The following is a 14160-nucleotide window of genomic DNA, read 5'->3' as shown; positions in this document are numbered from 1 at the left end:
TTAATCCCAAATTATAATTCCAAATTTAATCCCAAATTTAATTCCAAATTTAATCCCAATTCTCCCAAATTTAATTCCCAATTTGATTCTAATGGAATCCCAAATTTTAAATCAATTTGAATCCCAAATTTAATGTCAATTGATCCAAATTTAATCCCATTTAATAACCCCAATTTAATTCCAAACTAATTCCACATTTTACTTCCAATTTAGTTCCAAATTTAATCCCCAAATTGAATCCCATAGTGAATCCCAAATGTAATTCCACAGCTTTTCAAGTCTAATTCCAACGATTTCCCATTTATAATCCAAATTTAATCTCAATTTGAATTGAGATTAATTTGGTATAAACTGACATTAAGTTTGAATTAGACTTGTATCAATCCCAGATTGAATTCCAAATCTAATTCCAAGCTTAATTCCAAGTTTAATACCAAAATGAATTCCAAATTGAATCCCAAATTTAATTCCAAACTTAATTCCAAGTTTAATTCCAAACTTAATCCCAAATTCAATTCCAAGTTTAATCCCAAATTGAATCCCAGATTGAATTCCAAATTGAATTCCAAATTTAATCCCAAATTTAATCCCATGCCCAGGAGCTGCTGCTGGGGTTGGATTTTTGGCTTTGGCCCGGGTGATTTTTGGGAATTTCCAAAGTAGCCCCAAATCCAGCTCATCCCAAGGAGCTCTCCTGACATTCCATTGGCATCCAAAGCTCCAGGCTTTAATTAACTGAATTAATTAATTAAATTTAATTAATGGAGCTAATTTAATTCATTCCCAGGAAGATGAAACAGGGAGAGCTTTGTGGAAATCCAGGGAATGCAAATCCCCTCGGAAAAGGTGGGGGGAAAAAAAGTGCAAAAGAGGCAAAATAATTATTCAAAACTTTGAGTTCCCAGCTCTCCTCTTCCCATTGGATGGAGCTTCCCAATATTTGGGAAAACTTTTGGGATTTGAGCTGTTGGAAGGAGTGAAAATCCCCCCCAAAATGGGGTCAGGGGGAAGAGAAATCCCATAAAATCCTGGAAATCCGCAGGGGAGGGTTTGCTGCAGGATTTAGGGAAATTCCTCCTCCCACAGCTTGGAAAAGGCAAATGGAGCCCTAAAAAATGGGAAAAAGGGACAAAGCCAAGCAGGGAATCCTTTGTGCCCCTCAGTGCATCCATGTCCATGGAATTCTGGGAGCACCAAATGGGATCTCCTGGGCTGGGCAAAACTTCTGGGATTTGGGATTTTTTTTATTTTTTTGGGGTTGTTTTTGAAGTTCCTGGGGTGGGACGACCCCAAATCCCAGATTTCCCCCCAAACTTTATTGAGGAATGATTCACTCCAGGAAATTCAGCTCCGGGAAAGGTGAGGAGAGGTGGAATCCCGGGGATGTGTGGGATCCCCCCCTCACTTCCTGCATTTTTCAGGAATCCGGGACTTTTTCTGGGAAACTTTTGGGAACTTTGAGGCCCCCAGGTCCTGTGGGCACCCTCAGATGTCCCCGGCTCCGCTCGCTCCTTCCCGAGGGAGGTTTGGATGGAATTCTGGAGTTTGATGGAAATTTCCCTTGGAAACACAATTTTCCTGCAGCAATTTCTCCTCCCAGGGTGAGGAATTCCAAACCTTGGCAGCCAGAAATGCCGGATTTGCTTTTCAAGGCTGGAACCAGGAAATAAATATGGAATTAAATATGGAATTAAATATGGAATTCCTTCTTTTTGCTGCCTTCTCTTCCCGATTTTTCCCTTAAAAAAAACACAGTGAAAATTCCATGTCTGAAACACTGAAAAATTCCACGTCTGGAGTGTGGATTTGCCTCTTCCAAGGACATTTTCCCTCCCCAACAAAGATTTGGTGGGAAAATAATTTTGTGGGGGAATAAAAGTCAGGAAAACAGCCTGGGATGGGATCCGGAGGTGGGAAAGTCTCTCAGTCTCTAAAAAAACCAAAACCCTGGAATTTGATTCCCAAATCCCCATCCCTGCTCCCAAATCTCCATCCCCGTTCCCAAATCCCCATCCCCGTTCCCAAATCTCCATCCCCGCTCCCAAATCCCCATCCCTGCTCCCAAATCTCCATCCCCGTTCCCAAATCTCCATCCCCGTTCCCAAATCCCCATCCCCGCTCCCAAATCCCCATCCCCGCTCCCAAATCCCCATCCCCGCTCCCAAATCCCCATCCCCGCTCCCAAATCCCCATCCCTGCTCCCAAATCTCCATCCCTGCTCCCAAATCCCCATTCCTGTTCCCAAATCTCCATCCCCATTCCCAAATCCCCATCCCCGTTCCCAAATCTCCATCCCCATTCCCAAATCTCCATCCCTGCTCCCAAATCTCCATCCCCACTCCCAAATCCCCATCCCCATTCCCAAATCTCCATCCCCATTCCCAAATCTCCATCCCCACTCCCAAATCTCCATCCCCATTCCCAAATCTCCATCCCCAGTCCCAAATCCCCATCCCCATGCCCAATCCCCAGCCCCATTCCCAAATCCCCATCCCCATTCCCAAATCTCCATCCCACTCCCAATCTCCATCCCCATTCCCAATCTCCATCCCCGCTCCCAAATCTCCATCCCCACTCCCAAAGCCCCATCCCCATTCCCAAAGCTCCAGCCCCATTCCCAAATCTCCAGCCCCACTCCCAAATCCCCATCCCCATTCCCAAATCTCCATCCCCACTCCCAAATCTCCATCCCCATTCCCAAATCTCCATCCCCATTCCCAAATCCCCATCCCCACTCCCAAATCCCCATCCCTGCTCCCAAATCCCCATCCCCGTTCCCAAATCTCCATCCCCATTCCCAAATCTCCATCCCCATTCCCAAATCTCCATCCCCGCTCCCAAATCTCCATCCCCATTCCCAAATCCCCATCCCCATTCCCAAATCTCCATCCCCATTCCCAAATCTCCATCCCCATTCCCAAATCCCCATCCCCATTCCCAAATCCCCATCCCCATTCCCAAATCTCCATCCCCACTCCCAAATCTCCATCCCCATTCCCTATTCTCCATCCTGATCCCTCTTCTGCTCCCAAACCTTGGGCAATTCCAGGAGTTTCCCCTTCGTGCTCACTGGGACCAGTCTGGTGCTGGGAGCCCAGACTGGGAATTTTCCCCGCCCTGTGTTTTGGGATGATCCCAGTAAATCCTGGAGGAGTTTTAGGGAATTGCAGCTTTTCCCCCTCATCCCACACCTCGTCCTTCCCATCCTCTCCCAAAGCCTCACCCGGGATCGTGCAAACAAATCCTGCAAGAACTTTCCCCAAAATTTCCATTTTCCGAGAGTTTCCCTGCCTGAGTGGGAAGAGAAAATTCCCTGGAAATGGGGAAAACAGGGAAAACCCTTCCAAATCCCCACTTGGGGGAACCAACCCTCATTCTTTGGGATAACCTCAATCCATGGAATCCTCGGAGCTGGAAAACCTTGGGAACGCAAACATCCCAGACCCGGGGGACAGAGGTGATCCCAGATCCCAGCACTGACGCCAGCCCCGCTCCGGGGTGACTCTTCCCAGATTTTGGGATCCGACGTCGTTTCTCCCCCCCCTTCCCCAATTCCCGGTTTTTCCTGCGGATGGGGAGAGGCTCCGTGACGTCACCACCTCCCTCTGATCTCATTGGAATGAAATCATTCCCAAGCCAAGGCTCCACGGCTGGAATCACGACTCCAACCCCGTGATCCCTGGGATTTTTATAAATACACCAGGGAGGGGGAAAAGGTTTCCAGAGAGAGGGAAAAAAAATATCCCAATCCCTGGGAAAAAAAAAAAAATATAAAACAAAACCAGGGAGGAGAAGTTTGGGAAAGGCTCCTGATGCCTCTTTCCTGGGAGTGATTCCTGGCAAATCCTTCCCATCCCAAGCATCCAGGAGAAGCAGGTGAGTGCCTGGGTTTCAGTTGTTCCCCCATTTCCAGAAACTTGGAATATTTCAGCCTTTTCCTTGGGAAATCACATTCCAGGGTTTGGGGTTTTTTAGGGACTGAGAGACTTTCCCACCTCCGGATCCCATCCCGGGCTGTTTTCCTGAGTTTTATTCCCCCACAAATTTATTTTCCCACCAAATCCTTGTTGGGAAGGGGGAAAATGTCCTTGGAAGAGGCAGATCCATGATCCAGACGTGGAATTTTCCAGGGGGATTTTTTGGGGTTGTTTTAGGGAAAAATAAAAAATAGGCAAGGTAGGGAAAAGCAATCCAAGATATTCTGATTTAAAGGGATTCGTCATTCCCCTCGCCCTCCCTCCTAGGAAAAATCATTTTTTTGTATTATTCCAGCAATTTTGGGAGGCAGATTGGAATAGGCAGCACGGGAAGGATGGGAAAATCTTGGGAAAAGGAAAACGAGGGAGAGAAAACGAGGGATGGAGAGGAGAGCCAGGCACAGCCACCCCCCCCACCGAGCCCGCCCGGATTTTGGGAATCAGCCCCGGGAAAAGCATCGGGCGGCACCAGACGGAGCTGCAGGAGTCTCCAGGTCCCATTCCCAGATTTATCCCAGACTTACTCGGGAAAATCCCGCTCCATCCCGCTCCCCCGCCGCAGGGAGAGGCAGCGATCCCGCTCTCCTCCTTCCAAGCCGAGCTGCGGGAGATCTCCCGGGCTCGGCAGCATCCCGATAAAATTCCTGGGAAACGCTCCCGGCTCTGCCAGCGATTCCCGGCGGGAGCGGCTCCAGCAGAGCGGATTTAATTCCCGTTCCCTCAGATCCACCAAAAGCCGGTGCTTTTCCTCCTTTTCCTGCTTTTTTTTAGCAAGGAGAAAACCCCAATTCCAGGTTTTTCCCGGCTCCATAAAAACTTCCCGGAGCGGAGGGGCAAAACCCCTCCCCAATCCCGGCAAAAATAAACCCAATCCCAAAAAAAAAATCAGCTTTTCCTTGTTTTTTTCCTTGGTTCCTGCTCCTTTCCCAGGATATCCATCCCGGCGAGGAGCAGGAATGGCTGTGGATGGCTCCAGCCGCGTTTTCCCTTTGCTCAGCTGAGATTCCCGGAGTTTTGTTGAGCGGGAAAAGCTGGAAAAAATCCCAGGAAAAGGGGCTGGGTTCAGTCCGTGGTGAGGGAGACGAGATTCCAGGCGGGGCAGGAACATCCCGGGAGCTTTGCCAGCCCTGGAAGGGCTTTGGGGAACATTCCCGTTCCCCATCCAGGATTTGGGGTGGGAAAATCCCCGAATTCCCTGAATTCCCACCCCGAGCATCCCATCCTGCAGGAGCTCCGGGGCTTTGCTCAGGGTGGAGGGAGGTGAAAACACAGCTGGGGGAAAAAAAGGGGAATTTTGGGGCTGGAATCCCAGCCTTGGATCACACGGGAAAATCCCTGTTCCCAAATCTCCAGCCCCTTTTCCAAGGAAAAATGAAATCCTGGGATGTGCTCGTGTTGAAATGGCCAGATGTGGGATTTGGGGTCCTCGAGGATCCCATGTGGGGGCTGAGAGCCTGGGAAGGGTTTTCCTCCCTTGATCCTGCAGGAAAAGCTTTCCCTGGATCATCCCATGGCTGCTCCTCTTCCTCTCCCCTCCGGATCCAGGGAAAGATGGAGGAGATTTTGGGGGATTTGGGAATTTTGGGAGGCAGAGAAGTGGAAAGGGAGCAGCTCCCTGAATTCCTGAGGGAGGATTGGCACGGCCAAATCTCCCCTTGGGAAGGGGGGAAAGGGGAGAATTCCGGGAATGAAGCTCCCAAATCTCTGCCCTTTTCCATGGAGAGCAAAGAGCAGAGCCAAAGGGATAAACCTGCCCAGAATTCCCACTCTGAGGAACTCCAAAGGGCAAATTCAGGGGGAAAGAACTTCCCAGAATTCCATCCACAAGGGATGGCAAGGGGAAGTATTAAAGGGATAAAGAACTTCCCAAAATTCCCACTCCAAGGAATGGCAAAAGGCAAAATTGAGAGGGTGAAACTTCCCAAAATTCCCACTCTGAGGAACAGCAAAGGGCAAATTTAGGGGGAAAAGAAATTCCCAAAATTCCCTCTCCAAGGGATCGTGAAAGGCAGAATTTAGGGGATAAAAATTCCCAAAATTCCGCCTCCATAGGACAGACAGGGCAGAGTTCATGGGAATAAACCTGCCCAAAATTCCCTCTCCAAGGGATGGAAAAGGGAAGAAGTATTGAGGGAATAAACCTGCCCAAACCTTCCCAAAATCTCTCCCTCCCTGGACAATAAAGGGCAGATTTAAGGGATAAACCTGTCCAAAATTCCTTCTCCAAGAGACACTAAAGGCAGAATTTAAGGGGATCCATCAGCCCAAAATTCCCACTCTGAGGAATGGTAAAAGGCAAATTTAAGAGGAAAGACCTTCCCAAAATTCCCCCTCCATAGGAAATAAAGGGCAGAGTTCATGGGAATAAACCTGCCCAAAATTCCCTCTCCAAAGGATCATGAAAGGCAGAATTTAGGGGATAAAAATTCCCAAAATTCCCCCTCCAAGGACAGACCTAAAGGCAGGCCCAAAGGGAATAAAGCTGCCCAAAATTCCCACTCTGAGGAATGGTAAAAGGCAAATTTAAGAGGAAAGACCTTCCCAAAATTCCCTCTCCAAAGGGGCAAAGGGCAGAATTTAGGGGATAAAATTCCCAATTTCACAGGCAATAAAGGGCAGAATTAAGGGATAAACCTGCCCAAAATTCCCTCTCCAAGGAATAGCAAAAGGCAGAATTTATGGGATAAAACTTCCCAAAATTCCCCCTCCAAGGGCAGGGAAGGGCAATTTCGGGGACGGTGGCTCAGGAGGTGACAGATCCCGGACCATGGATGGAGTTGGGATGGATCTGAGGAACATCCCCCATTCCCAGGGGAATTCCCAAGACCCCCTGCTGCTCCACGGGAGGAAATCAGGGATGGAATTCCAGCCCCAGCTGAGGTCCCCAGCCAGGAACTGCCGTGCGAGCCGCTGGCCACAAGATGGGGCCAGAAGATTGGGAATGCCAGCAGGATTCCAGGGTTTGGGAATGCCAGCAGGATTCCGGGATTTGGGAATGCCAGCAGGATTCCAGGGTTTGGGAATGCCAGAAGGATTCCAGGGGTTTGGGAATGCCAGCAGGATTCCAGGGTTTGGGAATGCCAGAAGGATTCCAGGGTTTGGGAATGCCAGCAGGATTCCAGGGTTTGGGAATGCTAGAAGGATTCCAGGGTTTGGGAACTGCAGCAGGATTCCGGGATTTGGGAATGCCAGCAGGATTCCAGGTGTTTGGGAATGCCAGCAGGATTCCAGGTGGTTTGGGAATGCCAGCAGGATTCCAGGGGTTTGGGAATGCCAGCAGGATTCTGGGCTTTTGGGAATGCCAGAAAGATTCCAGGGGTTTGGGAATTCCAGCGGGATTTCATGGTTTTGGGAATGCCAGAAGGACTCCAGGGGTTTGGGAATGCCAGCAGGATTCCAGGGGTTTGGGAATGCCAGAAGGATTCCAGGAGCTTGGAGAGCCCTGGTGGCCTCGGGGCTGGCTGGGGCCATTTTTCCAAGTGGGAATGGTCAGGGATCCCCAGGGGATGACGGGAGGTGGGGAACAGCAGAGCTGTCCGGGAGTCACAGCCCCAAAACGGCTCCAAAAAGGGCAGAATTCCAAGGAGGAAACTCCTGGGGATGGAGCACCCGAGGGGGGGGGCTGGAGAGGGGACACGGGGCCACCACTCGGGATCAGCATTCCCAAATCCCCTGGGACTGATGGGCTCCAGGAACATCCCTGGTGGCTCCGGGGCGAGCGGGGACAGGGAATGTCGCCTTTGCAGCTGGTGGCACCCAGGGACATTCCAGGGAGCTGGAGAGGGATCCAGGGGGTTCCCGGGGCCCAAACAGCAGCCACGTGTGGGCCCTGGAGGATCCTCCCTGGGATGATCCAGGAAGGAAAAGCAAAATCCTCTCGCCCATGGAAGATCCATGGAATTTCCGTGAAGGAAAAATCTAATCCTCCTCCCCATGGAATCTCCATGGATGTTCCATGGAAGTTCCATGAAGGAAACTCCAAATCCTCCCCTCCATGGAAATTCTATGGAAAATCCATGGAAGTTCCATGAAGGAAAGGCCAAATCCTCCTCTCCATGGAATTTCCATGGAAGATCCATGGAAACTCCACGAAGGAAAGGCCAAATCCTCCTCTCTGTGGAATTTCCATGGAAGTTCCATGAAGGAATGGCCAAATCCTCCTCTCCATGGAAGATCCATGGAAGTTCCATGAAGGAAAGTCCAAATCCTCCCCTCCATGGAAATTCTATGGAAGATCCATGGAAGTTCCATGAAGGGAAGGCCAAATCCTCCTCTCCATGGAAATTCCATGGAAGCTCCATGGAAATTCCATGAAGGAAAGGCTAAGTCCTCCTCTCCATGGAATTTCCATGGAAGCTCCATGAAGGAAAGGCCAAATCCTCTAAACCATGGAATCTCCATGGAAGTTTCATGGAAGTTCCATGAAGGAAAGTCCAAATCCTCCCCTCCATGGAAATTCTATGGAAGATCCATGGAAGCTCCACGAAGGAAAGGCCAAATCCTCTAAACCATGGAAGCTCCATGGAAGTTCCATGGAAACTCCATGAAGGAAAGGCTAAGTCCTCCTCTCCATGGAATTTCCATGGAAGCTCCATGAAGGAAAGGCCAAATCCTCCTCCCCATGGAATCTCCATGGAAGTTCCATGAAGGAAAGTCCAAATCCTCCCCTCCATGGAAGTTCCATGGAAGCTCCACAAAGGAAAGGCAAAATCCTCTAAACCATGGAAGCTCCATGGAAGTTCCATGAAGGAAAGGCCAAATCCTCACCTCCATGGAAGCTCCGTGGATGCTCAGGCCAAATCCTCCTCTCCATGGAAGCTCCATGGAAGTAAAGGTCAAATCCTCCTCTCCATGGAATCTCCATGGAAGCTCCAGGAAGGAATGGCCAAATCCTCCTCTCCATGGAAGCTCCATGGAAGCAAAGGCCAAATCCTCACATCCATGGAAGCTCCATGGAAGCTCCAGGAAGGAATGGCCAAATCCTCCTTTCCATGGAAGCTCCATGGAAGCTCCAGGAAGGAATGGCCAAATCCTCCTTTCCATGGAAGTTCCAGGAAGGAATGGCCAAATCCTCCTTTCCATGGAAGTTCCATGAAGGAATGGTCAAATCCTCCTCTCCATGGAAGCTCCATGAAGGAATGGCCAAATCCTCCTCTCCATGGAAGCTCCATGGAAGCAAAGACCAAACCCTCACCTCCACAGAAATTCCCTGGAAGCTCCAAGGAAGCGAAGCTCCTTGGACATCCCACCTCCCACCAACACCCCAAAACCAAGGCCTTGCATCCCAAGGAATCTCCTTCCCACCTATCCCAACCTTCAAGTGGGACCTGGGAGGTGACTCCAGGAGCGCAGGGAGGGGAGTTCATGGATCGGGCAGGGACGAGGAGCCCTGGATGTCCCATGGGAAGCTCACCTCCCTCTCTGCCCTCCCGGTGTCTCCCCGGCCAGGCCAGCGCCATGTCCCACCCCAGGCTGCTGCTGCTCCTCGTCCTGCTGGGAGCCGCCGGCGCCGGCCGCGCCCTCAGCCTGTCCAGCGCCGCCTCCCTGCTCAGCTGCCTGCAGGCCGCCCTGTCGGAGGCACGGCCGGGCCCTCCCCAGGACAACGCCGCCCTGGACAAGCGCGGCTCCGCGTCCCCGTCCCTGGAGGAGGCGTCCCAGGAGGACACGGAGGAGGAGGAGGAGCTGGGGAAAAGGACATTCCCGGGGGACGGCCACCACAAACACGTGTCCCAGGCGCAGGGGAAGGGCAAGAGCCAGCAGAACCGGGCCAAGAGCGACCGGCGCACCAAGGTGACGCTGTCCCTCGACGTCCCCACCAACATCATGAACATCCTCTTCAACATCGCCAAGGCCAAGAACTTGCGGGCCAAGGCGGCGGCCAACGCCCACCTGATGGCCCAGATCGGCCGCAGGAAGTGACTGGGGGCCACCAGAGGGGACTGATGGCCGGCTGGGACATCGGCCTGGGCTGGTTCTGACCCATCGAGCGACCCCACATCCGTGTTCCTCCTCCTCCTCCTCCTCCTCCTCCTCCTCCTCTCCTCCCCGCTCTCCTCCGCCGTTCCTTCCGGATGTTTCCACGCGCAGGGAAGAGGTTCCTGTCCCCAGCAGGGCGCAGGGGCCGCGTCACCCGGGAAGGTTCCTGATTAAAGCTGCCATCTCTGGAGTTTCCAATGCTTTGTTGTCCCATCTCCTGCCCCCTCTGTTCCACAGGGATTCTGGAACATTCCCCAGCTCGGGCTGGTGGCCCTGTCCCCACCATGGCCCTCCCAAATCCCGCCACGAGCTGTCCCTGCCACGGCCACCAACCCACCGGGAAGGGAAACCTACAGGGACAACCTCGGGAGGGATCTCCCAGTTCCTCCTCCTGGGTCGTCCCTGCGTTTGTCACCAGCACCTTCAGCACCAATGTCCCCACACACACGGCCATGGTGTCCCCTGATGGGCCCTGGCCATTGTCACCCACACAGGCACAGTGTCCCCAGATAGGCCCTGGCCATTGTCACTCACACAGCCCCGGTGTCCCCAGATGGGTCCCAGCCATTGTCACCCACACTGCCCTGGTGTCCCCAGACTGGCCCTGGTCAGAGCCACCAATATGGCACCAGTGTCCCCACATGGGCCCTGGCCACTGTCATCCACTCAGCCCTGGTGTCCCCAGGTGGGTCCCAGCCATTGTCACCCATTGACACCCCTGGTGTCCCCAGATGGATCCCAGCCATTGTCACCCACACAGCCCCGGTGTCCCCAGACAGGTCCCAGCCATTGTCACCCCCACAGCCCTGGTGTCCCCTGATGGGTCCCAGCCATTGTCACCCACACAGCCCTGGTGTCCTCAGACTGACCCTGGTCAGAGCCACCAACATGGCACCAGTGTCCCCTGGACACTGTCACCCCACACAGCCCTGGTGTCCCCTGATGGGTCCTGGCCATTGTACCCACATGACCCCGGTGTCCCCAGACTGGCCCTGGTCAGAGCCACCAACATGGCACCAGTGTCCCCTGGACATTGTCACCCACACAGCCCCGGTGTCCCCACATGGGCCCTGGCCAGGGTCACCCACACAGCCCCGGTGTCTGGCCCTGGTCACCCACACAGCCCCAGTGTCCCCAGGTGGGTCCCAGCCATTGTCACCTACACAGCCCTGGTGTCCCCAGATTGGCCCTGGTCAGAGCCACCAATATGGCCCCAGTGTCCCCAAATAGACCCTGGCCATGGTAATCCCACACAGCCCCAGTCTCCTCTGATGGGTCCCAGCCATTGTCACCCACATGGCCCCGGTGTCCCCAGATGGGTCTGGCCATTGTCACCCACACGGCCCCGGTGTCCCCAGATGGGTCTGGCCATTGTCACCCACACAGCCCCAGTGTCCCCAGATTGGCCCTGGCCACTGTCACTCACACAGCCCCGGTGTCCCCAGATGGGCCCTGGCCAGGGTCACCCACACGCCCGGTGTCCCCAGATGGGTCTGGCCAGGGTCACCCCACTGCCCTGGTGTCCCCAGATGGGTCTGGCCATTGTCACCCACACTGCCCTGGTGTCCCCAGCTTCCTCTGAACCTCCCAGCCCTGCTGAAATTCCAGCTCTTCCCTCATCCCTGCATGCAGCAGGTTTGGGAGGTGGAGAGAAATTTGGGAAGGACAGAAATTTGGAAAGAGTTTTGTGTCCTCGTGTCCCCCATCACCACCTCACCCATGAGAGCCTCCCTGCCACCACCCAGCAATCCCAGGAGAGCACCATTCCCACAGCTCCCACGTGATCCAGGGGTTTGGGATCTCCTGGGGTTCCTCAGGTGTGGTGTTCCCACCTCACCCACCTGACCCTTCCTGCCACCACCCAGCAATCCCAGGAGAGCACCATTCCCACAGCTCCCACGTGATCCAGGGGTTTGGGATCTCCTGGAGCTCCTCAGGTGTGGTGTTCCCACCTCACCCATCTGACCCATCCTGCCACCACCCAGCAATCCCAGGAGAGCACCATTCCCACATTTCCCGAGTGATCCAGGGGTTTGGGATCTCCTGGAGCTCCTCAGGTGTGGTGTTCCCACCTCACCCACGAGACCCATCCTGCCACCACCCAGCAATCCCAGGAGAGCACCATTCCCACAGCTCCCACGTGATCCAGGGGTTTGGGATCTCCTGGAGCTCCTTAGGTGTGGTGTTCCCACCTCCAGCCAGGTGAATTCCACAGAGGACGAGGGCAGGTGTGGAGGAGTGCCAAGGATCTGCCATCAGTGCCACCATCCTGGCTGGATCCTCCATCCACGATATCCGCAGCTCCCAGGGGAGGCAGGAGGCAGGGCTGGAGTTGTCCCTTCCCAAAGCTCCTGGAGCTCTGCTCTGGGCTCTTCTCTGCTGAAAATTCATCACTTTTAATAATTCAAGAGGCTTTTCCCAGCTCCTGAACCTGCTGGGGCCGGGAGCCTGGAAGGAGGCATGGAAAACCCTCATTCCTTCTCCTGGGAATGCTCCAAGGGAAAGGGCAGCCAGAGGTGAGGCAGCTCCTGGGATCTCCCACCTCGGGGACCTCCCAGCCCCAGGAGCTCTGGGGAGGAGAATTTGGGATTTAAATCCAGCTCCCTTCCCCCAGGTCAGCCCAACATTCCCAAGCCAGCCCTTCAATTCCATTTTCCCTTTTTTTCCCCTTGGATTTTCCCTTTTTGTCCCTCGGATTCCTTTCTTTCCTTTCCTTTTTTTGCTGCTTTTCTTGGATCCCTCACAGCACGGGGAGCCCCCAGAGGAGGAGGAATAACCCAGCTGCAATCCAGGGAAAGGCAAAGCTCGGGCTCAATCCCCTTTTCCAGCTCCTCTGCAGCTTCCAGGGATTCTTACATCACGTCTGGATGGGAGCAGCCAGGAGAGGGAGGGAATTTTTTCAGGGAGACAGGGAGCTTGGACAGGGTTTTATAGGAGGCTGCCAGAGCCAAAGTGCTGGAATTCCCATCTCAATCCCAATTAAATTTCCAGCCCTGGCAGCAGGACAGTGATTGCTTCAGCAGGAATGGGAGGTTTAAGGATTCCCTAGGGAATCTCTGGCAGAAGTGTGGAAAAAAGTGGATTTCATCTAAAAGCCAGAGCGTGACAAAGCTCAGCCTGCAGCTTTTACTGGATGGGCAAAGCTCAGGGAAAAAGCAAAATAAAACCTAAATTTGGGCAATCTGAGAGTAAAAAAAAAAAAAAAAATCAACAAAAATGAGCAGCGTGGAGGTCGGGAATGGGAAAGGATGGAAGGAGTAAGGGAGATGTTCCCATGGAATCCTGAGGTCCCTTAATCAAACTGAGCCCCTCCACCAACAATTTAAACTTTAAATTAAAAACTGAAACTCAAATTAAAGCATTTAATTAATGGCCTAACTGAAACAATTCACCAGAAGGTTCTGTAGAATTCACAGTCAGCACAGAGTGATTCACCCAACGGATTGATTGTGGATGAAGCAGGATGAAGGATGGTGGATGGGCTGGAAGAGGGGTGGGAACATTCCCACAGGCTGGAATTTTGTAGGAGCAGCTTTGCTCTTCCCAGAAAAGAAAACAAAGCTGAAATCACTCTATGAGGATTCACCTCTCCCCAAAAACTGGGGGATTTTCCCCAAAATCCCTCTCCTTTCCAAGGTGACTCCACCGAGGGGACACAGCTCCCCATTCCTGGCTGGACCTGGAATCTTCTTGGGGACAATCAGGGATGGGGACTTTGGGATGGCTCAAGGGACCTGGACCTTCCCAGGAGCCACCTCCAACCTGGTCCTGCTCTCACCACCCTGGTCCTTTTAGGGCCACCAAAGAGTTTTGGGATCCTTCCACCTCCTCTCCCCAAAATCAGACAGAGCTCCCCTCCCCTTCCCCATCCTCATTCCTGGCTGGACCTGGAATTTTCTCAGGGGACAATCAGGGATGGGGACTTTGGGGTGCAACCTTTGGGATGGCTCAAGGGACCTCAACCTTCCAGGGGCCACCTCCAACCTGGTCCTTTTAGGGCCACCAAGGAGTTTTGGGATCCTTCCACCTCCTGTCCCAAATATCAGACACAGCTCCCCTCCCTTTCCCCATCCCTGGCTTGACCTGGAATCTTCTTGGGGACAATCAGGGATGGGGACTTTGGGGTGGCTCAAGGGACCTGGACCTTCCAGGGGCCACCTCCACCCTGGTCCTTTTAGGGCCACCAAGGAGTTTTGGGATCCTTCCA

At 53.1% G+C, this 14160-nt stretch overlaps 1 protein-coding gene across 1 annotated transcript; it reads left to right on the top strand.

Moving 5' to 3' along the window:
• Positions 1 to 9434: 9434 nt before the first annotated feature.
• On the top strand, positions 9435 to 9896 carry UCN3 (urocortin 3). The gene has a single exon (XM_050984961.1). The coding sequence runs from the start codon at positions 9435 to 9437 to the stop codon at positions 9894 to 9896; it is 462 nt and encodes a 153-aa protein (XP_050840918.1).
• Positions 9897 to 14160: the final 4264 nt, after the last annotated feature.

This window comes from Serinus canaria, chromosome 1A, assembly GCF_022539315.1.
Source record: "Serinus canaria isolate serCan28SL12 chromosome 1A, serCan2020, whole genome shotgun sequence".
Taxonomy (NCBI): domain Eukaryota; kingdom Metazoa; phylum Chordata; class Aves; order Passeriformes; family Fringillidae; genus Serinus; species Serinus canaria.
This window is presented reverse-complemented; position numbering and strand designations above follow the sequence as displayed.

What these genes read in the sequence shown, in the direction of transcription:
- UCN3 (XM_050984961.1), top strand. Translation starts at nt 9,435, where the DNA reads ATGTCCCACCCCAGGCTGCTGCTGCTCCTCGTCCTGCTGGGAGCCGCC.